The 26,680-nt window shown below is 62.7% G+C and overlaps 1 protein-coding gene across 1 annotated transcript in view; it reads left to right on the plus strand.

The window, feature by feature from the left end:
* The window catches only part of HSPG2 (heparan sulfate proteoglycan 2), a 46,049-nt gene that overhangs the window by 730 nt on the left and 18,639 nt on the right, over positions 1–26,680 (plus strand). Inside the window, exons 2-46 of the mRNA XM_068415079.1 lie at positions 828–947; positions 1,022–1,153; positions 2,290–2,434; positions 3,684–3,832; positions 3,913–4,059; positions 4,135–4,298; positions 4,367–4,543; positions 5,608–5,804; positions 5,877–6,024; positions 6,114–6,241; positions 6,325–6,411; positions 6,514–6,572; positions 6,684–6,751; positions 7,448–7,588; positions 8,690–8,866; positions 8,954–9,133; positions 9,211–9,329; positions 9,403–9,514; positions 9,602–9,715; positions 9,803–9,930; positions 10,009–10,095; positions 10,187–10,236; positions 10,323–10,405; positions 10,480–10,620; positions 10,693–10,884; positions 11,189–11,281; positions 11,367–11,447; positions 11,537–11,767; positions 11,869–11,982; positions 12,068–12,195; positions 12,272–12,358; positions 14,215–14,441; positions 14,525–14,635; positions 14,736–14,836; positions 15,547–15,727; positions 16,534–16,593; positions 16,779–16,895; positions 16,978–17,118; positions 18,089–18,231; positions 18,314–18,449; positions 18,528–18,673; positions 18,742–18,880; positions 18,963–19,117; positions 19,653–19,791; positions 19,911–20,062. Of these exons, the coding sequence (XP_068271180.1) occupies positions 828–947; positions 1,022–1,153; positions 2,290–2,434; positions 3,684–3,832; positions 3,913–4,059; positions 4,135–4,298; positions 4,367–4,543; positions 5,608–5,804; positions 5,877–6,024; positions 6,114–6,241; positions 6,325–6,411; positions 6,514–6,572; positions 6,684–6,751; positions 7,448–7,588; positions 8,690–8,866; positions 8,954–9,133; positions 9,211–9,329; positions 9,403–9,514; positions 9,602–9,715; positions 9,803–9,930; positions 10,009–10,095; positions 10,187–10,236; positions 10,323–10,405; positions 10,480–10,620; positions 10,693–10,884; positions 11,189–11,281; positions 11,367–11,447; positions 11,537–11,767; positions 11,869–11,982; positions 12,068–12,195; positions 12,272–12,358; positions 14,215–14,441; positions 14,525–14,635; positions 14,736–14,836; positions 15,547–15,727; positions 16,534–16,593; positions 16,779–16,895; positions 16,978–17,118; positions 18,089–18,231; positions 18,314–18,449; positions 18,528–18,673; positions 18,742–18,880; positions 18,963–19,117; positions 19,653–19,791; positions 19,911–20,062 (5,927 nt within the window). The remainder of the gene's footprint in view (positions 1–827; positions 948–1,021; positions 1,154–2,289; positions 2,435–3,683; positions 3,833–3,912; positions 4,060–4,134; positions 4,299–4,366; positions 4,544–5,607; positions 5,805–5,876; positions 6,025–6,113; positions 6,242–6,324; positions 6,412–6,513; positions 6,573–6,683; positions 6,752–7,447; positions 7,589–8,689; positions 8,867–8,953; positions 9,134–9,210; positions 9,330–9,402; positions 9,515–9,601; positions 9,716–9,802; positions 9,931–10,008; positions 10,096–10,186; positions 10,237–10,322; positions 10,406–10,479; positions 10,621–10,692; positions 10,885–11,188; positions 11,282–11,366; positions 11,448–11,536; positions 11,768–11,868; positions 11,983–12,067; positions 12,196–12,271; positions 12,359–14,214; positions 14,442–14,524; positions 14,636–14,735; positions 14,837–15,546; positions 15,728–16,533; positions 16,594–16,778; positions 16,896–16,977; positions 17,119–18,088; positions 18,232–18,313; positions 18,450–18,527; positions 18,674–18,741; positions 18,881–18,962; positions 19,118–19,652; positions 19,792–19,910; positions 20,063–26,680) is intronic.

Raw genomic sequence — 26,680 nt, forward strand, 5'->3', positions numbered from 1 at the left:
CCAAACGTCCCCATTAACCCCCCAAACCTCCCCATTACCCCCCAAAACTGCCTCATAGCCCCCCAAACCCCCCCATCCCCCCACCAAAGTGCCCCATAGCCACCCCAAACCTCCCCATTACCCCGCCAAATCCCCCCAGAGCCCCCCCAAACCCCCCCAGACACCCCCAAATCTCCCTGTTACCCCCCCAAACCACCCCAGGGCCCCCCCATTACCCCCCCCAAAGCCCCCCCAAACTGCCCCATTACCCCCCCAAACCACCCCATTACCCCTCCAAACCCCCTCATAGCCCCCCCAAATCCCCCCAGGGCCCACCCAAACTGCCCCGTAGCCCCCCCAAACCACCCTATTACCCCCAAAAACTGCCCCATTACCCCCCCAAACGGCCCCAGGGCCCCCCCAAACGGCCCCAGTGCCCCCCCAAACCACCCCATTACCCCCCCAAACCTTCCCATTAACCCCCCAAAACTGCCCCATAGCCTCCCAAACCACCCCAGGGTCCCCCCGAACCTCCCCATACCCCCCCAAACCACCCCATTAACCCCCCAAATCCCCCCAGGGCCCCCCCAAAACCACCCCATTAACCCCCAAACCTTCCCCTTAACCCCCTAAAACTGCCCCATAGCCCCCCAAACCTCCCCAGGGCCCCCCCAAACCACCCTATTACCCCCCAAACTGCCCCAGAGCCTCCCCAAACCCCTCAGGGCCCCTCCAAACCCCCCCATACCCCCCCCAAAGCGCCCCATAGCCACCCCCCCCCCAGCACCCAGGGGCTGTGACGGGTTCGGGGTCAATATGGGGGGTGCTGACCCCCGTCCCCCCCCCAGGCACCCCGTCCCCCTGCGAACCCAACGAGTTCAAGTGCGGCAACGGGCACTGCGCCCTCAAGCTCTGGCGCTGCGACGGCGAGAACGACTGCGGCGACGGCACCGACGAGCGCGACTGCCGTGAGTGACGGGGACACCGGGGACACGCGTGGGGACACAGTGCCCGGGTGACACGTGGCGTCGTGTCACCGCAGCCACCAAGGAGCCCGGTGCGGCGTGCGGGCCGGCGGAGTTCCGCTGCGTGGCTACCGGCGGCTGCATCCGGGCCAGCTACCAGTGCGACCGCGAGCCCGACTGCCCCGACCGCTCCGACGAGGTCGGCTGCGGTGAGTGACACCGGAGGGGACACGGGGGGGACAGCGCGGGCATGGGGGGGGATGTGGTGGTGGGGTGGGGGGTCTGTGGCGTGGTGGAGTGTGTGGGGGGTGGGGATGCGGTGCTGTGGCACCAGGGTGGGGACACTGTGCCCAGGGACCCCCGTGTCATGGCACTGGGCTGGGGACACTGTGCTGTGGCACCAGGATGGGGACACTGTGCCCAGAGACCCCCATGTGATGGCACCAGCTTGGGGACACTGTGCCCAGGGACCCTGTGCCATGGCACCAGACTGGGGACCCCGTGTAATGGCACCAGTTTGGGGACACTGTGCCATGACACCAGGGTGGGGACACTGTGCTGTGGCACCAGGGTGAGGACACTGCACCCAGGGACCCCGTGTCACAGCAGAGTGCCAGGGACGCTGTCCCCAAGGGCTGGGGGATGCTGTGCCCAAGCTGTGCCAGGGACCCCATGCTGTGGCACTGCGCTGGTGATCCTGTCCCCAAGCGGTGCCACTCTGGGGTCCCAGCACCATAACATGGTGACAGGTGCCGTGACGGTGACACTGTCCCCGAGCTGAGCCATGCTGGGGACCCTGTGTCCAAGCTGGGCTGGGGACACCGTGCTGGTGACCCTGTCCCCACGTGGTGCCACTCTGGTGTCCCAGTGCTGTGGCATGATGCTCTGTGCCATACTGGTGACCCTGTCCCTAAGCTGGGCTGGGGACACCATGCTGGTGACCCTGACCCCGAGCTGTGCCATGGTGGGGACCCCATGCCATGGTGCAGTACTGGGTGGCGTGCAGGTGACCCTGTCCTGGTGACCCTGTCCCCAAGTGGTGCCACGCTGGGGTCCTGGTGTCATGGCACGGTTCTGGGTGCCATACTGGTGACCCTGTCCCCAGACTGGGCTGGGGACACTGTCCCCAAGCGGTACCACACTGGTGTCCCGGTGTCCCGGCATGGTGCTGGGTGCCACACTGGTGGCCCTGTCCCCCCGGGCGGTGCCGGTGCCCCTGTCCCCCGCGGGTGGTGGCGGTGCCTGGTGCCCCTGTCCCCCCTGGGCGGTGGCGGTGCCCGGTGTCCCCCCGGGGTGGTGCCGGTGCCCGGTGTCCCCCGCGGGTGGTGACGGGGGGGGCGGGCAGTGCCCCCGCAGGTGGTGACGCTGCCGCGGGAGTCGGTGGTGGCGGCGCCGGGGCAGACCGTGACCTTCACCTGCGTGGCCACCGGCGTGCCCACCCCCATCGTCACCTGGCGCCTCAACTGGGGCCACACGCCCAGCAGCCACAGGTGGGTGGGGCCTAGAGGGGGCGGGGCCTAAAGGGGGCGGGGCCTAAAGGGGCGGGGCCTAAAGGGGGCGGGGTCCAAGGGATGGCCCATAGGGGAGGTGGCTGGGGGCGGGGCTTGGGGAAGGGGTGGGGCTTATCATGGGGAGGGGCTTGTGATTGGAGGGGGGGCCTGTGGTGGGCGGGGCTTGCACTGGGGAGCCCTAAAGTGGGAGGGGCTTGCACGGGGGGCGGGGCTTATAGGGGGCGTGGCCCGTGGTGGGCGGGGCTTCGGGCGGGACTCGCACCGAGGGGCGGAGCCAACAGCCCGCAGGGGCGCTGCGGGGGGTACATGGGGGCGGGGCTTCCCTTGGGGGCGGGGCTGGGGTGTAAGGGCGAGTGGGGGGGCTGTGCCCCTCTCCTGGTGCTGGGTACCAGGTACTGGGTGTACTGGGCATACTGGGTGTGCTGGGTACCAGGTACTGGGTGTACTGGGCATACTGGGTGTGCTGGGCACTGGGGGCACTGGGTGTACTGGGCATACTGGGTGTGCCGGGCACTGGCGGCACTGGGTGTACTGGGTGTACTGGGCGCTGGATGTGCCGGGCACTGGGGCACTGAGTGTGCTGGGCACTGGGTGTACTGGTTGTACTGGGCACTGGGTGTGCTGGGTGTACTGGGCAGTGGGTATGCTGGGCACTGGCTGTACTGGGTGTACTGGGTGTACTGGCTGTACTGGGCACTGGGTGTACTGGGTGTACTGGTTGTACTGTGTGTACTGGACACTGTGTGTACTGGGCACTGGGTGTACTGGGCACTGGGTGTATTGGGTGTGCCAGGCACTGGGTGTACTGGGCACTGGGTGTACTGTGCACTGGGTGCACTAGGTGTACTGTGCACTGGGTGTACTGGGTGTACTGGGCACTGGGTGTACTGTGCACTGGGTGTACTGGGCGCTCGGTGTGCCGGGCACTGGGGGAACTGGATGTACTGGGCACTGGGTGTACTGGGCACTGTGTGTACTAGGTGTACTGTGCACTGGGTGTACTGGGCGCTCGGTGTGCCGGGCACTGGGGGAACTGGATGTACTGGGCACTGGGTGTACTGGGCACTGTGTGTACTAGGTGTACTGTGCACTGGGTGTACTGGGCGCTCGGTGTGCTGGGCACTGGGGGAACTGGATGTACTGGGCACTGGGTGTACTGGGCACTGGGTGTACTGGGCCCTGGGTGCACTGGGGGTGCCGGGCGCCGGGTGCCATGGGTGCCGCGCAGGGTGTCCATCGTGAGCGAGGCCGGGCAGGGCACGCTGACCATCCGGGACGTGCGAGAAGCCGACCAGGGCGCCTACACGTGCGAGGCCATCAACACCCTGGGCATGGTCTTCGGCATCCCCGACAGCGTCCTCACCGTCACCCGCCCCGGTGAGCCCCCCCCCGCCCTCCTGTCCCCCCCCCCCACCCCACTATGGCCCTGTCACCATCCTCCCCGCCCTGTCCCGCAGGGCCGTGCCCCGAGGGCCACTTCCAGGTGACGGGCACATCCCGCTGCCTGCCCTGCTTCTGCTTCGGCGTCACCGCCGCCTGCCGCGCCACCGCCCGCCGCCGCCACCGCCTGCGCCTCCGCTTCGACCGCCCCGGCGACCTCAAGGGTGAGCTGTGGGGACGAGGGGTGGCGGGGAGGGGACACTGGGTGACGCGCTGGGCGCTGAGCGTCCCCACCGTAGGTGTCAACGTGACGGTGCCGGCGGCGCCATCCTCGCCGGCGCTCTCGGCCACCCAGCTCCACGTGGACGTGGGCACCGAGGAGTTCCAGCTCCTGGACCTGTCCCGGCGCTTCCTGGCCCTCGACGCCTTCTGGGCGCTGCCGGAGACCTTCCTCGGGGACAAGGTGACAGCGGGGTGGGGACAGGGTGGGGACGCCGGTGGCACGGCCGCTGACAGCCCCGTTGGTGCCAGGTGGATGCCTACGGTGGAGCGTTGAGCTACGGGGTGCGGTACCGGCTGGGGCGGGGCCCCCCCGAGCCCACTGCCCACCCCGACGTGGTGCTGCGGGGCCACGGGCGGCAGCTGCGGGCGCGCGCCGGGGCCACCCGGCCCGATGTCCTCAACCGGCGGCACGTGCCCTTCACTGAGGTGGGTGGGAGGTGGGCGGGGGGTGGTGGGGGTGCGGGGGTGAGGGTGGTTATGGGTGCTGGTGGTGGTGGTGGTGATGGGTGGGTGATGGTGGGTGGGTGATGGTGGTGGTGGGTGGGTGATGGTGGTGGTGGTGAGTGTGTGATGCTGGTGGTGATGGGTGGGTGATGGTGATGGTGGTGGTCATGGGTGGGTGATACTGGTGATGGGTGGGTGATGCTGGTGGTAGTGGGTGATGGTGGTGATGGGTGGGTGGTATTGGTGGGTGATAGCGATGCTGGTGGTGATGGGTGAGTGGTACTGGTGGTGGTGATGGTGATGCTGGTGGTAGCGGGTGGGTGATGATGATGGTGGGTGGGTGATGGTGGTGATGGGTGGGTGGTACTGGTGGTGGTGAGGGTGATGCTGGTGGTAGTGGGTGGGTGATGATGGTGGTGGGTGATGGTGGTGGTGGGTGATGATGATGGTGGGTGGGTGATGGTGGTGGTGGTGGGTGGGTGATGGTGGTGATGGGTGGGTGATGCTGGTGGTCATGGGTGGGTGATGGTGATGGTGGTGGTCATGGGTGGGTGATACTGGTGATGGGTGGGTGATGCTGGTGGTAGTGGGTGATGGTGGTGATGAGTGGATGATGAGTGGGTGATGGTGGTGGTGGATGGGTGATAGGGGTGGTGGGTGATGGTGATGGTGAGTGGGTGATGCTAGTGGCGATGGGTGGGTGATGGTGATGGTGGTGCTCATGGGTGGGTGATACTGGTGATGGGTGGGTGATGCTGGTGGTAGTGGGTGATGGTGGTGATGGGTGTTGGTGGTGATGGGTGGGTGATGGTGGTGGTGGATGGGTGGTACTGGTGGTGGTGAAGGGTGATGGTGGTGATGGTGGTGATGGGTGGGTGATGCTGGTGGTGATGGTGGTGGTGGGTGGATGGTACTGGTGGTGGTGGGGGGTGATACTGGTGATGGGTGAGTGATGCCGGGGGTGACGAGCGAGTGATGCTGGTGGCAGGTGGGTGATGCCAGCGTTGGCATCGCCCAGGGTGACACCGGTGTCACCATCCCGGCAGGACCACTGGGAGGACGAGGAGGGGGCCGCGGTGAGCCGGGAGCTGCTGCTGCTGGTGCTGCAGGACCTGGAGGCCATCTTCATCCGGGCGGTGTACGACGGGCGCATGGCCAGCGTGGGGCTCAGCGACGTGGCCATGGACATCACCAGCGCCGGTGACACCGGCCTGGGGCTGGCCGGGGACGTTGAGGAGTGCAGGTGAGCGCGGGGGGCCACGGGCTTGGTGCCACCACCACCACCATCGTCATCATCACACCGCCGTGTCCCCAGGTGCCCCGTGGGCTACGCGGGGCTGTCGTGCCAGCGCTGTGCCCCCCGCTTCGAGCGGGTGACGAGGGGACCCTACCTGGGGACCTGCTCCGGCTGCGGCTGCCACGGCCACTCCAGCACCTGCGACCCCGCGTTCGGGCACTGCCTGGTGAGGAGGGGGCAGGGGGGGTGACAAGGGGACAGGGACGTGGCACACGGGGGGTGGTGACACCGTGCCACGTGTCCCCGTGCCCCCAGAACTGCCAGCACAACACGGAGGGGCCCCAGTGCGAGAAGTGCCGACCCGGCTTCTTCGGCGACGCCACCAAGGGCACGGCCACCGCCTGCCACCCGTGCCCCTGTCCCTACACCGAGCCGGCGCGCAGGTGGGTGCCAACCCCAGGGGACCCCCCCCCCCCATCACCCCGACACGTCCCCCCCCCGCGGTGTCACCGTTGTCCCCCCGCAGGTTCTCCGACTCGTGCTTCCTGGACACCGACGGCCAGGCCACCTGCGACGCCTGCGCCCCCGGTTACGCTGGGCGCCGCTGCGAGAGGTGGGGGGCAGGGGGCCCTGGGACCCCCCCCGGACCTGAGACACCCCCCCCCCCCCCATCATGTCACCCCCCCACCCATCACATCCCCCCCCATCCCCACAGGTGCGCCCCGGGCTACGAGGGGGACCCCGTCCAGCCAGGTGGCAAGTGCACCCCGATCGGTGAGTGGGGGGTGCTGGGTGGGGGGTGTGTGTGTCCCCCCCACACACACACCCAGGGGTGCCCCCACCCCACCCATGGGTGCCCCCCACCCTCACCCTTGCTGCCCGCAGGCCAGGAGCTCGTCAAGTGTGACACGCGCGGGGGCACGGACGCGGCCGGTGGCACGTGCCGCTGCAAGGTGGGGGCCGGGGGGGGGAACGGGGGGGCTGGGGGCTCCCGTCGCCCACTGCCCCCACCCCGATCCCTGAGGCACCCAGTGGGACCCCCCCCCCCCATGGCACCCAGTGGGACCCCCCCCCATAGCACCCAGTGCGACCCCCCCCCCCATGGCACCCAGTGGGACCCCCCCCCCCCATAGCACCCAGTCGGACCCCCCCACGGCACCCAGTGGGATCCCTGGGGCACCCAGTGGGACCCCCCCCCATAGCACGCAGCGTGACCCCCTCATAGCACCCAGTGTGAGCCCCCCACAGCACCCAGTGGGATCCCTGGGGCACCCAGTGGGACCCCCCCCCATGGCACCCAGTGGGATCCCCCCCCCCCATGGCACCCAGTGTGACCCCCCCCATGGCACCCAGTGGGATCCCTAGGGCACCCAGTGGGACCCCCCCCATGGCACCCAGAGGGACTCCCCCCCCCCATGGCACCCAGTATGACCCCCCCCATAGCACCCAGTCCCGCTCCCCACCCCCACCATTCCCCCCCCCAGCCCCCTCCCCACCCCAGCACCCCATTTCCCACCCCCCAGTACCCAGCTGGTCTGACCCCCCCACCCCTGGCACCCCCCACCCCTGGCACCCCCCACCCTGGCACCCCCCACCCTGGCACCCCCATCCCTGACATCCCCACCCTGACCCCCACCCTGACCCCCCAGGCCAACGTGCGGGGCCGGCTGTGTGACGCCTGCGCCGCGGGCACCTTCCACCTGAGCGCCGCCAACCCCGCGGGCTGCCTGCCCTGCTTCTGCATGGGCGTGGCGCGGCTCTGCGCCAGCTCCGCATGGGGACGCCAACAGGTACCGCGCGGGCTGGGTCGGGCCGTGCCATGCAATGTCATGTCAAGCCATGCTGTGCCGTGCTATGCCATGTCTTGCCATGCTGTGCCATGCCGTGCTGTGCCATGCCATATCACGCCATGTTGTGCCATGCCGTGCCATGCCGTGCCATGTCTTGCCATGTATTGCCATGCTGTACCATGCCGTGCTGTGCCATGCCATACCATGCCATGCAGTGCTATGTAGTGCCATGCCATGCCATGCTATGTTGCGCCATGCCATGGCATGTTATGCCATGCCATGCCATGTCTTGCCATGCTCTGCCATGTCTTGCCATGCTCTGCCATATCATGCCATGCTATGTAGTGCCATGCTGTGCCATGCTATGTCATGTCAAGCCATGTCACACCGTGCCATGGCACGTTATGCCATGTCTTGCCATGTCTTGCCATGTCTTGCCATGTCATGCCATGCCATGTAGTGCTATGTAGTGCCATGCTGTGCCATGCTATGTCATGTCAAGCCACATCGTGCCACGCCATGTCATGTTATGCCATGCCATGCCATGCCGTGTCTTGCCATGTCTTGCCATGCCGTGCCGCGCTATACTGCGCCGTTGTATGCAATGTTGTACCATGTCTTGCCATACGATGTCATGCCATGCCATGTAGTGCCATGCCATATCATGCCTTACTGTGCCATGTTACGCCATGCTGTGCCACGTCACGTTGTGCTGTGACATGTCATGGGTTGCTACGTCGTGCCGTATAGTGCTGTGCCACGCCATGTAGTGCCATGTTGTGCCATGTCATGTAGTGCCATGCCATGCCTTGCTGTGCTCTGTTGTGCTATGCCATGACGTGCCATGCCATATTGTGTCATGCCATGCCATTATATGCCGTGCCATGCCATGATGTGCCTTGACATGTCACGCCATACACTGTGCTGTGCCATGTAGTGCTGTGCCATGTCTTGCCGTGTAGTGCCATGCTATGTCATGGCTTGCTGTGCCATGCCGTGTCATGTTGTGCTGTGATGTCATGCCTTGCTATGCCATGCCACGCTGTGCCGTGTTGTGCCATGCCATGCCCCCCACCGAGCCCCTTCCCTCTGCCCTTCCAGGTCCTCCTCACCGCCGAGGACTCGCCGCCGCTGACCCTGGCCACCGCGGCGGGCACCCAGCCGGCGGGTGCCAGCGCCCGCTTCTCCTCCCCACGTGAGCTGCTCTTCGACGCCTTCCCCGCGCTGCCCCGTGACGTCTACTACTGGGTGCTGCCCGCGCCCTTCGCCGGGGACAAGGTGCCAGCGCCGGGGACACCTTGGGGACACGATGGGGTGGGGTGGGATGGATGGGGTGGCTGAGCCTCGCCACGTCCCGCCCCACAGGTGACATCCTACGGCGGGGAGCTGCGGTACACGGTGACCCACCGGGCACCGGCGGGTGCCCCCCCTGTGCCGCGCCGGCCCGACGTGGTGCTGCAGGGCAACGGCATCTTCCTGGAGCACTTCTCCGACGCCAACCCCCCTGCCGGTGTCCCCACCACCGTCACCGTGCCCTTCCGCGAGGTGAGCACCGGCGGGTGTCCCCAGCACCCCGGGGTGGGGTCGGGGACGCGGCGGTGACCCCGCGGCCGTGCCCGCAGCGCGCCTGGCGCCGGGCGGACGGGCGCGATGCCACCCGCGAGCATCTCCTGATGGCGCTGGCCGACGTGGACCTCTTCATGATCCGGGCGTCCTACTCGGAGCAACCCGAGGAGAGCAGGTACTGGGGACACTGGGGACACTGGGGACACTGGGCAGGGCGGTGGGGACGTCCCCTCCTCTGGTCCCCACAGACTGGCCGACGTCAGCCTGGACGTGGCGGTGCCACACGCCACCGGGCGCCCGCCCGCACTGGAGGTGGAGGATTGCGCCTGCCCCGCCGGGTACCGCGGGGCCTCCTGCCAGGTGAGACCCCCGCGTGTCCCCTCGCCCCCCCCCGGGGTCGGGGACGCCGAGCGGTGTCCCCACCCTGTGTGTCCCCCCCCGCCGTAGGACTGTGACACCGGGTACACCCGTAGCGCCGCTGGGCTCTACCTGGGCACCTGCGAGCCCTGCCAGTGCCACGGCCACGCCGGCGAGTGCCACCCCGACACCGGCGTCTGCCAGGTGAGCTGGGCACAGCGAGGGGACACCCCAGGGACACCCCACCATGGCAGTGCCACCCACACCGCCACCCCCCGCTGTCCTTTGCAGGGCTGCCGGGACCACACAGAAGGTGCCCAATGTGACAAGTGCCAACCCGGCTACTACGGCGATGCCACCCGGGGCACCCCGGGCGACTGCCAGCCTTGTCCCTGCCACGGACCCCACGGTGACACCCAGTAGGTGCCATCCCAGCCCCTTGCCACATCCTTGGGGACACCGACAGGGTGTCACCTGTCCCCTTGTCCCCTCCGCAGGGCGACCAAGATCTGCTTCGAGGACACGGACGGGCAGCCCACCTGCAGCGCCTGCGCGCCCGGGCACAGCGGGCGCCTCTGCGAGAGGTGACAGGGGACACCGGGGTGGGGACAGGGGGCTGGGTTTTGGGGTGACACCCCCCCTTATTGGTACTTTTTGGTGCCCCTCACCCGGTAGGTGCTCGCCCGGGTACGTGGGGGACCCGCTGCGGGGAGAGCCGTGCCGAGGTGAGTGACACGAGGAGGGGACGCGGCGGTGTCCCCCTGTGGTGGCACTGGGGGGGTCGTGTCTAACCGCTGTCACCCCCCCATAGCGCCGGGTGACGGGCAGTGCCAGTGCGACCCGCGTGGCACCGTCGGCGAGGGCTGCGGCACCGACGGGCAGTGCCAGTGCAAGGTGAGCCCTGTCCCCCCGTGTCCCCAAGCCCTGGGAGGGGGCGACAGGGTGGTCACTGTCTCCCCCTTCCTCAGGCCAACGTGGAGGGTCCCCGCTGTGCCACGTGCCGCCCCCACCATTTCCACCTGAGCGCCAGCGAGGCAGCTGGCTGCCTGCCCTGCTTCTGCATGGGCATCGTCCAGCTCTGCGCCAGCACCGCCTACGCCCGCGGCACCGTGAGTGTCCCCAAACATCCCCAACGTGTCCCCCCCCGCACCCCGCTCACCCCGTATCCCCCCCCCCCGTAGATCCTCACGTCCTTCGCCCCCGGGGACCCCCAAGGATTCGCTTTGGTGAACCGCCAGCGCAGCACCCGCGTGGGCACCGGCTTCGTGGTGCTGCCGGGCGCCCCCCGGCCCCGCCTGACCTACGAGCGCTTCGCGGAGCTGCCCCCCGACTCCTACTACTGGCAGCTGCCACCCCCCTACCAGGGGGACAAGGTAACGGGGTCACCCGCCCCGGGGGGACAGGGGTGCCCGCGGGAGCGCCCAGACCCCCTGCACCCGCTCCCCAGGGCACCCCTGGGTGCTCGCCCGCGGCTCGGTCAGGGGGGAGGTGGGCGCAGCGCCCCCCCCCCGGCCCGTTCCCCATCCCCACCCCACCCCATCCCACCCCATCCCATCCCCACCCCACCCCATCCCCATCCCATCCCCATCCCCATCCCACCCCATCCCATCCCATCCCACCCCATCCCATCCCATCCCCATCCCACCCCATCCCCACCCCACCCATCTCCCCGTACAGGTGGGCTCTTACGGCGGGCGCCTCCGTTACACCCTCACCTACACCCCGGGGGGGCAAGGTGCCCCCCTGCCCGACGCCGACGTGCAGATCACGGTACGGGGACACCAAGGGGGCGGTGGGGAGGGGACAGGCTAGCAGCAGGACCCCCCTGACCCCCCTCCTCACCCCACACCCACAGGGCAACGACATCACGCTGGTGACCTACCAACCCGACCTGCCTCCGCGCACCCCCCACACCTTCGAGATCATTTTTCGGGAGGTAGGAGGGGACGGGTGGCTTTTGTCCCCGGTGCCCCCTGTCCCCGTGACGTGCCAAACCGATGTCACCCCACCCTGACACCCCCCCAGCAATACTGGCAGCGGCCGGACGGGCAGCCGGCGACGCGGGAGCATCTCCTCATGGTGTTGGCCGACCTCGATGAGATCCTCATCCGCGCCACCTACTCCACCAGCACGGCCGCGGCCGCCATCGCCGATGTCACCATGGAGGTGGCCGTGCCCCCCCAGCCCGGGCTCCCCCCGGCCCCCGAGGTGGAGCAATGCCAGTGCCCCCCCGGCTACCACGGGCTGTCCTGCCAGGTGACCCCACCATCATCACCATCACCCCCATCACCCCCAGGAGATGTTTTGGGGGGTGTCACCACACTGACCCCCCACTTTTTTTGGTGTCCCCCCCCCAGGATTGTGCCCCCGGTTACACCCGCACCGGGGGGGGGCTGTACCTGGGGCACTGCGAGCTCTGCGAGTGCAACGGCCATTCCGAGAGCTGCCACCCCGAGAGCGGCGCCTGCTCCGTAAGGCCCCTCCTGGGGCGGGTCTGGGGGGGCCGCGGTGTCACCGCAGCCGGGACCCCCCCGATCTGTGTGTGTCCCCCCGCAGGGGTGCCTGCACAACACGGCAGGGGACTTCTGTGACCAGTGTGCCCCCGGTTTCTACGGGGATGCCACCGCCGGTACCCCTGAGGACTGCCAGCCCTGCGCCTGCCCCCTCCCGTACCCCGAAAACCAGTGAGTGGTGGGGGGGCGTGGTGGGTCGGGGGGGGTTGGGGAGGGGACACGTGCCCACCTCGCCTTGTGCCCGCAGGTTCTCCAGGACCTGCGAGAGTTTGGGGGGCGGCGGGTACCGCTGCACAGCCTGCGAGCCGGGCTACGCCGGGCAGTACTGCGAGCGGTGAGACCAGGGGGGCCGGTGCCCCTGCACCCACCTGCTGCACCCAGCCCCGCCGTGCACCCACCCCTATATACCCACCCCTGCACCCCCCCCCTGCACCCACCCCCGCACCTCCCCCCGCACCCACCCCTGCGCCCACCCCCGTACCCACCCCCTGTGCACCCACCCCCATAACCCCCCCTGCACCCCCCCCCTGCACCCACCCCCGCACCCACCCCCGCACCCACCCCTGCGCCCACCCCCGTACCCACCCCCCGTGCACCCACCCCTGCACCCACCCCTGCACCCACCCCCGCACCCACCCCTGCACCCACCCCCGCACCCCCCCCTGCACCTCCCCCTGCACCCACCCCCTGCACCCACCCCCATACACCCACTCCCATACACCCACCCCAATATACCTACCCCAATGCCCTCACCCTAATACCCACCCTAATATACCCACCCCGATGGATTCACCCCAATATACCAACCCTGATGTGCTCACCCCAATATACCCGCCCCAATTTGCTCACCCCGATATACTCACCCCCATATACCCACCCCAACATGCTCACCCTTATACCCACCCCGATAGTCACCCTGATGTGCTCACCCCAATATACCCACCCCAATGCCCTCTCCCTTATACCCACCTCAATGGACTCACCCCAATATACCCACCCCGAAATGCTCATCCCAATACACCCACCCCAATATACCCACCCCGATCTCCTCACCCCAATATACCCATCCCAAGGTGCTCTCCCTGATATACTCACCCCACGTACCCACCTCGATATACTCACCCAGATGGGCTCTGCCTGATATACCCACCCCAATGCCCTCACCCTTATACCAACCCTAATATATCCACCCTAATATACCCACCCCAATATACTCACCCCCGTATACCCACCCCGATGTGCTCACCCCGACATACCCACCCTGTCGGGCTCACCCCAATATACTCACCCTGAGCTCTTCCTGCTACACCCACCCTACTCTGCTCACCCCAACGTACTCACCCCATATATGCACCCCAATACACCCACCCCAATGAGCTCACGCCCATAGATACACCCCAAGGGACTCACCCTGAGACATGCACCCCAACATGCTTACTTGGCTGGACCAACCCCGATGTCCTCACCCCAATATACCCACCCCGAGGGGCTCACCCCCGTATACCCACTCCAATATACCCACCCCAAGGGGTTCACCCCATATGTGCACCCCAATATACTCACTCCAATATGCTCATCCCAATATACTCACCCCAATATACCCACCCCCATATGCTCACCCCAATATACCCACCCTGATACACCCACCCCAATGGACTCAGCCCTATATGTGCACCCCAATACACCCACCCCCGTATACCCACCCCGATGGGCTCACCCCAATATACCCACCCCAATATACCAACTCCAACATGCTCACCCCAGTATACCCACTCCGCTATACCCACCCCGATGTCCCCACCCCAGTATACCCACCCCAATGGACTCACGCCCATATATGCACCCCAATATGCTCACCCCAATATACCCGCCCCAGTACACCCACCCTGATGTCCTCACTCCCATATACCCACCCCAGTATACCCACCCCAGTATACCCACCACATGTCCTCACCCCAATATACCCATCCCAATGGACCCACCCCATGTCCTCACCCCGATATACCCACCGCAATCAACTCACCCCATATGGGCACCCCAACACGCTCACCCCCATGTCCCCACCCTATTGTCCCCACCCCGATGTCCCCACCCCAACACACCCACCCCACACACCCACCCCATGGGCTCACCCCATACATGCAACCCAACATCCCCCACCACCCCTGACCCCCTTTCTCCCCCCGCCAGCTGCGCTCCCGGCTACGTGGGTGACCCCACGGTGCGGGGCCAGACCTGTGTCCCCGCGGGGTCCCCGGTGCCGCTGGCCGTCCGCGTGCACCCGCCGCGCACCGCGGTGGCCCAGGGCAGCGCCGTCACCCTGCGGTGCCACGCCACCGGCGACCCCCCCTTCTACTACCACTGGGCACGAGAGGACGGGCGACCCCTCCCCGAGGGCGCCCAGAGCCGGCGACAAGGTACGGGGTGGCTCCGGGGTGATGTCCCCAAGGTAGGGTTGGGTGGGGGGGACATGGGGTGTCACCCGCGTGTCCCCGCACAGGCGAGGAGCTGCACTTTGCCAGCATCCAGCCCGCCGAGGCCGGCGTCTACGTGTGCTCCTGCCGCAACCTGCGGCACAGCAACGCCAGCCGCGCCGAGGTCATCGTCACCGGTAGGTCACCGTCACCGGTAGGTCACCGTCACCGACCCGCGGAGGGGACACGCGGGGACTGAGGGGGGGAGCGGGGCTCAGCTGTCCCGTCTTGGCACAGAGACCCCGGGCAAAGCCATCACCGTCACCGTGGAGGAGAAGCGGGTGCAGCGGGTGAAGCCCGGGGCTGATGTCACCTTCGTCTGCACGGCCAAGAGCAAGGTGAGCCGAGGGGGGGACATGGCATGGCGGGGGGTGCAGGCACCCTTGGGTGTGCATGGGGATGTGCAGGGCATGGGGACACTGCTGGGTGCCCATGGAGACATGCAGGGCACAGGGACACCCTTGGGTGCCCATGGGGACATGCAGGGCACAGGGGTGCCCATGGGAACATGCAGGGCACAGGGACACCCCTGGGTGCCCATGGGGACATTCAAGGCACATGGGTACCCATGAGGACGTGCAAGGCACAGGGACACTCCTGGGTGCCCATGGGGTCACTCAAGGCACATGGGTGCCCATGGGGTCATCCAGGGCACAGGGACACCCTTGGGTGCCCATGGAGACATCCAGGGTACATGGGTGCCCATGGGGAAATCCAGGGCACAGGGACACTCTTGGGTGCCCATGGGGACATGCAGGGCACAGGGACACCCCTGGGTGCCCGTGGGGACATCCAGGGCACATGGTTGCCCATGGGGACATGCAGGGCACAGGTACACCCTTGGGTGCCCATGGGGACATCCAGGGCACAGTGACACCCTTGGGTGCCCATGGGGATGTCCAACGGACATGGGTGCCCATGGGGACATCCAGGGCACAGGGACACCCCTGGGTGCCCACCTCTCCCCCGTGGGTGCCCAGACGGGCATGCAGCCCCCCACCGCGTGCCCATTGCCGTGGCCTCAGGCCTGCCCGTCTCTCCCCGCCAGTCGCCCGCCTACACGCTGGTGTGGACGCGGCAGGAGCACGGCTCGCTGCCGCCCGGCGCCGTGGACTTCAACGGCATCCTGACGCTGCGCAGCGTGCGCCCCGAGGACGGCGGGCACTACGTCTGCACCGGCTCCAACATGCTCGACATGGACCAGGGCACCGCCACGCTCTACGTGCAGGGTGAGCCCAGGCGCCGGGGCGGTGGGCACACTCACCACCAAGACTTTGGGGGCAATGGGCACGTTTAGTATCCAGATACCAGGAGCAATGGGCACGCTCACTGCCCAGTCGCTGGGATGATGATGGGCACAGTCACTGCCCAGATACTGGGGCGATGGGCACACTCGACGCCCAGACGCCGGGGTGATGGGCACACGCGGCACCCAGATGCTGGGGTGATGGGCACGCTCGCTGCCCCGACGCCGGGGCGATGGGCACGTTTAGTGCCCAGATACCAGGAGCAATGGGCACACTCGGCACCCAGATGCCAGGGCAATGGCCGCGCTCGCTGCCCAGACGCCAGGGCGATGGGACGCTTGGCGCCCAGACACCAGGGTGATGGGCACGCTCGCCACGAGACTTTTGGGGGCAATAGGCATGTTTAGTGCCCAGGTACCAGGAGCAATGGGCACAGTCACTGCCCAGACGCCGGGGCGATGGGCACATGTGGCGCCCAGACGCCGGGGCAATGGGCACGCTCACTGCCCAGATGCCGGGACAATGATGGGCACAGTCACTGCCCAGATGCTGGGGTGATGGGCAAACATGGCGCCCAGACGCTGGGGTGATGAGCACACTCGCCGCCAAGGCTTTGGGGGCAATGGGCACGTTTCGTGCCCAGATACCAGGAGCGATGGGCACACTTGCTGCCCAGATGCCGGGGTGTTGGGCACGTTTAGTGCCCAGACGCCGGGGCGATGGGCACATTCACTGCCCAGATGCCGGGGCAATGGGCACGCTCTCCTGAGCCCCGCTCCCTCTTGCAGCCCCCTCGACCACCCAGATGTTTTACGGCCCCGTGGAGTTCATGGAGGGGCACAGGCCGGGTAAGTCACCGCAGGGGGGGGCCCTGAGGGGGGGTCCACGCTTCCCCCCGCACCCGCTGCATGCCAGGGCTCCACCACGCACCCGCTGCCAGCTGTGCCCACGCCCCCTCCCCACCCTGCTTCCCACCGCCTGGGGCCAGCGCTGTGGGGAGAGGCCTGAGCCCCCTCCCCGGGTGTCACCGCAGCCGCCGCCGCGCCCACCGCCACCGTGGAGCCGCCGCAGCTGAGCGTGGCACCGGGGCAGCCGGCGGAGTTCCGCTGCGTGGGCACCGGCAACCCCCCGCCCACCCTCGAGTGGCTCGGTAGGTGCCCGTTGGGGATGGAGGAGGGGGGACAGCGGCCCCGGGGTTGGGGACATGGTGACAGCAGGCCGTGTCCCCGCAGGCACGCTGCCGCCGCGGGCGGTGGTCCAGGGGGGGACGCTGCATCTGGGCGCCGTGGAGCCCGCCGACGAGGGGCACTACCTGTGCCGGGCACGGAGCAGCGCCGGGCAGCACACGGCGCGCGGCTTCCTCCACGTGCAGGGTGAGCGCCGTCCCCAGCGTCCCCAGTGTCACCCTGGTGTCCCCACGGTCCTCGTCCATCCCCATCATCCCATTGTCTCCCATCACCTCTGTCACCAGCATTGTCCCCGTCACTGCTCTTATCCACATCATCCCTGTCACCTCTGTTGTCCCCATCATCCCTGTCACCCCATCGTCCCCATCACCCTCATCATCCCTGTCACCTTCATCCCTGTCACCTTCATCCCTGTCATCTCCCATCATCCATCCCCATCATCTCCATCACCTCCACTGTCCCCATTGTCCCCATCATCCCTGTCACCCCCATCATCTCCATCATCCCCTTTGTCCTCCATCGTCCATCCTCATCATTCCATTGTCCCCATCACCCTCACTGTCCCCATCGTCCCCTTCATCCCTGTCACCCCTGTTGTCCCCATCACCCCATCATCCCCGTCACCTCCCATCATCCCCATCATCCCCATCACCCCCACTGTCCCCATCATCCCATTGTCCCCATCATCCCTGTCACCATCATCCCTGTCACCTCCCATCATCCAGCCCCATTGTCCCCATCACCTCCACTGTCCCCATCGTCCTCTTCATCCCTGTCACCCCTGTTGTCCCCATCACCCCATCATCCCTGTCACCTCCCACCATCCCCATCATCCCCATCACCTCCACTGTCCCCATTGTCCCCATCATCCCTGTCACCCCCATTGTCTCCATCATCCCCTTTATCCCCCATTGTCCATCCCCATCATCCCATTGTCCCCATCATCCCTGTCCCCATCATCCCTGTCACCCCCATCACCCCCGCTGTCCCCATTGTCCCCATCATCCCTGTCCCCCCCATCACCCCCGCTGTCCCCATTGACCCCATCATCCCCTCTCACCCCGTTGTCCCCATCACCCCCATCATCCCTGTCACCCTCATCGTCCCCATCGTCCCCAACCCCTGCCACCACCCTGACCCCCCCCTCTCCCCGCAGCCGCCGGCGCCCCGCGGGTGCAGGTGAGCCCGGAGCGGACCGAGGTGCACGAGGGCTCCACGGTGCGACTCTACTGCCGCGTCTCGGGGTCACCCACTGCCACCATCACCTGGGAGAAGCAGGGGGGCACCCTCCCGCCGCAGGTGAGCCGGGGGCCGGCACCCTTGGGTGCTCCCGGGGTGGGTGCGGGTGCCCCACGGGTGCCGCTCACGCCCACCCTCGCAGTCCCGCGCCGAGGACGCCGACATCGCCACGCTGGTCATCCCCGCCGTGACAGCGGCTGACGGTGGCATCTACCTCTGCGTGGGCACCAGCGCCGCCGGCACGGCCCGCGCCGCCATCGAGGTGGCCGTGGTGCCAGGTGAGGAGGGTGGGGGACACCGGGGACGGGGTTTCAAGAGGCCACAACCCACCCGTGTCCCCCCCATCCTCCTTGTAGGGACGGCGCCACCCGTCCGCATCGAGTCCTCGTCCCCGTCCGTCACCGAGGGACAGACCCTGGACCTCGACTGCGTGGTGGCCGGGGCCGGCCCCGCCGCCGTGACGTGGTACAAGCGCGGTGGCTCCTTGCCCGCTGGCCACCAGGTAGGGTGTCACCCCAACCCCTGCCCTGTCCCCCGCTGTGTGACGCTGACCCGTGTCCCCAACGCCAGGTGTCGGGGTCCCGGCTCCGTGTCCCCCACGTCACGGCGGCCGACTCGGGGGAGTACGTGTGCCGGGCGAGCCTGGGGGCCACCGTGCGCGAGGCGTCCGTCATCGTCACCGTCGTGGCCGGACCTGGCTCGTCCTATGGTGAGACCAGGCTTGGTGGCACCAGGGGACACACGCTGGTCCCAGATGGGTGGTCACAGCTCTGTCCTCCCCCCCCCACCAGGGCCACCGGCTTCAGGTGTCCCCGTCCGGATCGAGGCGTCCTCGTCCACCGTGGCCGAGGGACAGAGCCTGGAGCTCAACTGCGTGGTGGCCGCGCAGGGACAGGCCACCGTCACCTGGTACAAGCGCGGGGGGGCCCTCCCGGCCAGGCACCAGGTAGGGGACACGGAGGGGGACGTCCCCATGGGGGGTGGTGGGGGCTGACCTGTGGCTCTGTGCAAGCCCAAGTAGCCCAGGTGGCCCCATGGAAGACCGAGTGGCCCCATCCAAGCCCGGGTGGCCCCATGCACGCCCTGGTGGACCCATTCAAGCCCAAGTAGCCTATGCAAGGGCAGGTGGCCCCATGGAAGACCAAGTAGCCCTCTTCAAGCCCAGCTGGCCCCATGAAAGCCCAGCCGGCCCCATGAAAGCCCAGGTGGCCTCTGTGCAAGCACAGGTGGCCCCATGGAAGACCAAGTGGTCCCATGCGAGCCCAGGTGGCCCCATGGAAGACTAAGTGGCCCCGTGCAAGCTCAGATGGTCCATGCAAGCCCAGGTGGCCCCATGCAAACCCAACTGGCACTTTTGCAAGCCCAAGTGGCTCTATACAAGCCCAGTGACCCCCATACAAGCCCAAATGGCCCCGTGGAAGCCCCAGGAGCCCCATGGAAGCCCAAATGGCCTTGGTGACCCCCGTGTCCCCTTCCTGCAGGTGTCTGGCTCCCGGCTGCGGCTGCTGCAGGTGACAGCGGCCGACTCGGGCGAGTACGTGTGCCGGGTGACCAGCGGGGCCACCACCAAGGAAAGCGCTGTCAAGGTGACAATCGAGCCCAGCGGGGCCAGCGCCTACCGTGAGTGGGGACAGGGGGTGACAGTGCCATGTGCCACAGCACTGAGCCACGTCTCGTGTGCCCGTGCTGGTGGGGCTCTGCTGTGGCCACCGGTGTCACCCTCTTGTCTCGGTCCCCAGCCCCGGGCAGCACGACCCCCCTGCGCATCGAGTCCCCGTCCTCCGCCGTGGCCGAGGGCCAGAGCCTGGACCTCAACTGCGTCATCGCCAGCCCTGCGCAGGCCACCGTCACCTGGTACAAGCGCGGGGGGTCCCTCCCGGCCAAGCACCAGGTAGGGGACACGGAGGGGGACGTCCCCAAGGGGGGTGGCTGGGGATGACCCACAGCCCCGTGCAAGGTCAGGTGGCCCCATGCAAGCCTGGGTAGTCCATGGAAGCCCTGGTGGCCCATGCAAGCCCTGGTGGCCCATGCAATCTCTGGTGGCCCCATCAAGCCCAAATAGCCCATGAAGAGTCAGGTGGCCCCACGCAGGCCCTGGTAGCCCCATGCAAGCCCAAGTAGTCCATGCAAAGTCAGATGGCCTCGTGCAAGCCCAGGTGGCTGTCACGGTTTAAAGCTGGGCCAGCTATTAACCAGGTGGCAGATGCTCTCTGTTAACCCTCTCCCCCCCACCTAAGGGAAAGGGAAAGGGAAAAGGGAGAGAGACTTATGGGTTGGAAAGTTAAAACAGTTTTAATAAACTATAATAATGAAAAAGAATATAATAACAATAATAATAGAAATAACCAAATATATACAAATATGTACAAAACCAAGATCAAGAGCTTGGAAATCCTCCTCAGGCAGAATTACTCCCCCCAGTACAGGCAGAGGGGAAAAGGCAGTAGCTCCCCCCAGCACGGGCAGAGGCCAAAATGCAAAAGCTCCACTGCCATCACACCTGCAGGCTTTTAACTGGAGATTTGGCAAAGCTGGTACCAATCAGTGGGAGACAGGAGGGCCCCTCCCTCCTGGGCCCCACCTCCAGGAGGCAGTGGGTTAGTGATAAACAGGAAAGTGAGAATGACATGTATGGGATGGAATACCTTGCTGGTCAATCCTGGGTCACCTGCCCCGTCCACTACTCCCTGCAGGTACAACCCCCTTCGGCTCTTTACTCGTAAGCAGTGACCTTGGGTTCTCTAAGACTATTTGGCCTGGTTTGAGCCAAACCAGGACATTCCACCCCTTATTCCATACCATTCATGTCATACTCAGATCACCACTACCTTTTCATTTTCAAATATATATATACATATCACTAGTCTATGATTCATCTTTATGCAAAAAGTCCATCAAGTTCATTTGGTTCAGGATTGTGGGTTTGCATCTGGTTAGCAGTCTCTCAGCAGTCTTTCTGGCTAGCAGTCTCTCTTTTGTCATGGTTCGTGCCCACGGGTTGCAGGTTAAAGATGTCAGACTCGAGGAGGTTACTGGACGCCACTTGATGAAGCTAGCTCCGGTCGCATCACCACTGTCTTAACCTAAAAGACACTTATGCAGCAACAACATACAGTTCAAAATTAAGTAGTCTCACCCAGAATCAGATCACCTTCAGGGACACATCGGACTTCACCATCTTGCAACATCACCCACCAAGTACATCCAGGTCCCTGAGCAAAAGCAATCCCACGAATGGGTTTACCTTTGCCCGTTACAGGAAGAATCCAGACAGTTTTTCCCAATAGATTCCTTTCATGCACCACCGGGACTTTATCTCCTTCTACTGTATGTAGAAGGTCTGACTGAGCAGGGCCAGCTCGATTGATAGATCCCCTGGTGTTAACTAACCAGGTAGCTTGTGCCAGATGTTTATCCCAGTTTTTAAAGGTTCCACCCCCCATTGCTTTCAGGGTAGTTTTTAACAGCCCATTATACCGTTCAATTTTCCCAGAGGCTGGTGCATGATAGGGGATGTGATATACCCATTCAATGCCATGCTCTTTGGCCCAGTTGTCTGTGAGACTGTTTTGAAATGAGTCCCATTGTCCGACTCAATTCTCTCTGGCGTGCCATGTCGCCACAAGATTTGCTTTTCGAGGCCCAGAATAGTGTTCCGGGCAGTGGCATGGGGCACAGAGTATGTTTCCAACCATCCGGTGGTCGCCTCCACCATGGTAAGCACATAGCGTTTACCCTGGCGGGTTTGAGGGAGTGTGATGTAGTCAATTTGCCAGGCCTCCCCATATTTATATTTCAACCACCGTCCCCCATACCACAAAGGTTTTAACCGTTTGGCTTGCTTAATTGCGGCGCATGTTTCACAATCATGGATAACCTGTGCAATAGAGTCCATGGTTAAGTCCACCCCTCGGTCACGAGCCCATCTGTATGTTGCATCTCTCCCTTGATGACCTGAAGTGTCATGAGCCCACCGAGCTAAAAATAGTTCACCTTTGTGTTCCCAGTCCAAATCTATTTGGAACACTTTAGCAGCTTGATCCGCTTGTTGGTTGTTTCGATGTTCCTCAGTTGCCCGACTTTTAGGTACGTGAGCATCTACATGACGTGCCTTCACGACTAGTTTCTCTAGCCGAGCAGCAATATCTTGCCACAATTTAGCAGCCCAAATAGGTTTCCCTTTGCGCTGCCAGTTGCTTTGCTTCCACTGCTTTAACCACCCCCACAAGGCATTTGCCACCATCCATGAGTCAGTATAAAGATACAGCCTTGGCCACTTTTCTCGTTTAGCAATGTCTAAAGCCAGCTGGATGGCTTTTACTTCTGCAAATTGACTTGATTCACCTTGTCCTTCTGTGGCTTCTGTGACTCGTCGTATAGGACTCCATACAGCAGCTTTCCACTTCCGATGCTTTCCTACAAGACGGCAGGATCCATCGGTGAACAGCGCATACTGCTTCTCATCCTCTGGTAGTTCATTATATGGTGGGGCTTCTTCAGCACGTGTCACCTCCTTTTCTGGTGGCATTCCGAAGTCTTTGCCTTCTGGCCAGTCCATGATCACTTCTAAGATTCCTGGGCGATTAGGGTTTCCTATTCGAGCCCTCTGCGTAATTAATGCAATCCATTTACTCCACGTCGCATCAGTTGCATGATGGGTAGTGGGAACCTTACCCTTGAACATCCAGCCTAGTACTGGTAGTCGAGGTGCTAGGAGAAGTTGTGCTTCAGTACCAATTACCTCTGAAGCAGCTCTAACTCCTTCATATGCTGCCAGTATCTCTTTTTCAGTTGGAGTGTAATTGGCCTCGGAGCCCTTGTATCCTCGACTCCAAAATCCTAGGGGTCGACCTCGAGTCTCCCCTGGCACTTTCTGCCAGAGGCTCCAGGTAGGACCATTGTCCCCAGCTGCGGTGTAGAGCACATTTTTAACATCTTGTCCCGTACGGACTGGTCCAAGGGCTACTGCATGCACAATCTCTTGTTTAATCTGTTCAAAAGCCTGTCGTTGTTCAGGGCCCCACTGAAAATCATTCTTCTTTCTGGTCACTTGATAAAGAGGGCGTACAATCTGGCTGTAATCTGGAATATGCATTCTCCAGAAACCCACAACACCTAAGAAGGCTTGTGTTTCCTTTTTGTTAGTTGGTGGGGACATGGCTGTTATTTTGTTGATCACCTCTATCGGGATCTGGCGACGCCCATCTTGCCATTTAATCCCTAAAAACTGGATCTCCCGGGCAGGTCCCTTGACCTTGCCCCTTTTTATGGCAAAACCAGCTTTCAGAAGAATTTGGATTATTTTCTCCCCTTTGTCAAAAACTTCTGCTGCTGTATCACCCCACACAATGATGTCATCAATGTATTGCAAATGTTCTGGAGCTCCACCCTTTTCTAGTGCAGTCTGGATCAGTCCATGGCAAATAGTAGGACTGTGTTTCCACCCCTGGGGCAGTCGATTCCAGGTGTACTGGATACCTCTCCAGGTAAAAGCAAACTGTGGCCTGCACTTTGGTGCCAAAGGAATAGAGAAAAAGGCATTAGCAATGTCTATGGTGGCGTACCACTTGGCTGCCTTTGACTCCAGTTCGTATTGAAGTTCTAGCATGTCTGGCACAGCAGCACTCAGCGGTGGCGTACCTTCATTTAGGCCACGATAGTCCACAGTTAATCTCCATTCTCCATCAGACTTTCGCACTGGCCATATAGGACTATTAAAGGGTGAGCGAGTCTTGCTAATCACTCCTTGATTTTCTAATTGTCTAATCAGTTTATGAATGGGGATCAGGGAGTCTCGATTGGTGCGATATTGTCGTCGGTGCACCGTGGTAGTAGCAATTGGCACCTGTTGTTCTTCAACCTTCAGCAACCCCACAACAGAAGGATCTTCTGAGAGGCCAGGCAAGGTAGACAGCTGTTTAATGTCCTCAGTCTCTACAGCTGCTATACCAAAGGCCCACCTGTACCCTTTTGGGTCCTTAAAATACCCTCTCTTGAGGTAGTCTATGCCAAGGATGCACGGAGCATCTGGGCCAGTCACAATGGGGTGCTTTTTCCATTCATTTTTAGTTAGGCTCACTTCGGCCTCCAATACAGATAACACTTGAGATCCTCCTGTTACTCCTGAAATGCTGATAGATTCTGCCCCTTTATGATCCGATGGCATTAGGGTGCACTGTGCACCAGTGTCTACCAGGGCTCGATACCTTTGTGGTTTTAATGTGCCAGGCCATCGAATCCACACAGTCCAATAAATCCGGTTGTCCCTCTCCTCCACCTGGCTGGAGGCAGGGCCCCCCTAATTAAGAAATGGATTCATGCTGCTCACAGGGACTGGACCTTCATTTCTCCTATTCACACTTGGGAAAAAGTGATTTGAGGCCCATCTCCCCTGACTGGGGTCCTGCTCACTGGTAACTGGAGCAGCCATCCTCCTAGAAAAATTCTCTCTGGTATTTCTTTTAGCTTGCAGCTCACGTACTCGTGCCTGTAGGGTACTGGTAGGTTGTCCATGCCATCTGCTCATGTCCTCCCCATAACCACGCAGGGCAAACCACAGGATACCTCGTGATGTGTTCCTTTTCCTTTGAGCTGGTCCTGTAGGAGAACGTTTTCTCTTAACAGCTGCAACGCGCGCCTGTGTAGGTAGAGAGTCAAGTTTATTCTCGATCATGGACAGTTTGTCTGACAGTTGTTTAAATGAGTCCTTGTTCTCCTTAGTCAGTTTTTCCACAGCCGAGATGCGTGCCTGCAGTGGGGAAGAAATACTATCTTCATACTGTCGCATACAGTTAGCCATTTCGCCCACACTAGATCGTGCCATAGCATCTTCTCCCCATACTAATATTGACAATGTATGGGTATATGTCGGTGGAGCATTCTTCACAACCTTCCGGAACATGGATCGGTTGCATTCCACTTCATCAGGATCTACAGGATCTACAATGTCCCGTGGGTGTCTATAAATGATCTCTTGCACAGCCAGTTCTCTAAGGTAGTTAATACCTTTTTCTATAGTGGTCCATTTGCTTAGGTGGCTCATAACATCATCTTTATAGGGATACCTGCTCTTTACAGCTGACAAGAGTCGCCTCCAGAGACTGACAGTGTTTGACTTTCTTGCGAGCGCTTTATCAATACCACCATCTCTGGACAGGGATCCCAACTGTCTGGCTTCTCTGCCATCCAATTGCATGCTGTCTGCCCCATTATCCCAGCATCGGAGCAACCAGGTAATAATAGGTTCACTGTCATAACGGCTGAAGTCTTTCCTTATATTTCTCAGGTCCTTCAGGGATAAGGAGTGGTAGGTTATCTCTACGTCCGAGTCCTCTTGTGATAGTTCTGCTTTAGAAGGGCCTTTCTTCTGTGATGGGTCTGCTTTAAAAGGACAATCAAGGGAACCCCCATCTGTGTCGGGCCCTAACTCTGCCTGAGAAGGGCCCTCACCTGGGTCATATGATGGCTCTGTCTTAGAAGGCTCTGAGTCATCATCCTTCTCTTCACGAGCTGATTTCTTTTGGTATTTCTTCCTGGTTACAGGAGCAATTGGTACAGATTCGATAGATGCTGGGGTCTGAGTAGATGCAGTGGCTGTCGTGGGAGTGCTGAGAGTCTGAGTAGCTGCAGTGGCCATCTTGGGGGGTGTAGCAGCTGTGGTACAGGCTGCCAAGGTTTCAGTGGGTTGAGTGGCTGTAGCAGCAGTACACACTGTAGGATCTGAGGTGGCTGCATAACACCTACAACTGTCCCTGCACCGATGTTTAATCTTATCCCACATCAGAAACACATTCAGGACAACCAAAAATAAAAACATGCCACCTAGACAGCACCATCCTAATTTCGCAAAATCTAGTGGAATCAGCTTGGCAGAAAAGGAGAAGGTACTATTTCCCAAAGTAAAACTGGAAGTGTAATCATTAACAGAATCAGCTAAAGGGCGCCTGGAGCGTGCAGATGAAGTTGCTGCTACTGATTCGCGATTAAAGCTGCCCATCATTGTGTCATAGAGATAAGAGATCGGAATATTAACTGCCCAGTTTATCACAGCATAAATCAGTATCAAACCCCATACCAAAATAATACATTTCGACCAGCGCCCACTGCTAAACTGCATGTAAACATTCATAAGAAGCAAGCAATAACACAGTGCCCACGGCAGGTAAGGCATCATTGCAATACTCAATTGTGAAAGAAACTCCATAAAAAGATGAGATAACACAGCATTCAAAAATGACATCACCATCTTCACTATCTGTTTTAACTTTCCAACCCCTCGTAAATCTCAAAGGAAGAAATCTGATATTCTCTCAGCTGAGCTCTCTGGGTCTCCTCCCACCAGAGCCAGGATTCAACTTATCAGAGCAACCTGTTGGAGCTTCTCTCGAGCCCCACGTTGGGCGCCAATAAAATCTGTCACGGTTTAAAGCTGGGCCAGCTATTAACCAGGTGGCAGATGCTCTCTGTTAACCCTCTCCCCCCCCACCTAAGGGAAAGGGAAAGGGAAAAG

This window comes from Nyctibius grandis, chromosome 17 (genome assembly GCF_013368605.1).
Source record: "Nyctibius grandis isolate bNycGra1 chromosome 17, bNycGra1.pri, whole genome shotgun sequence".
Classification (NCBI taxonomy): Eukaryota; Metazoa; Chordata; class Aves; order Nyctibiiformes; family Nyctibiidae; genus Nyctibius; species Nyctibius grandis.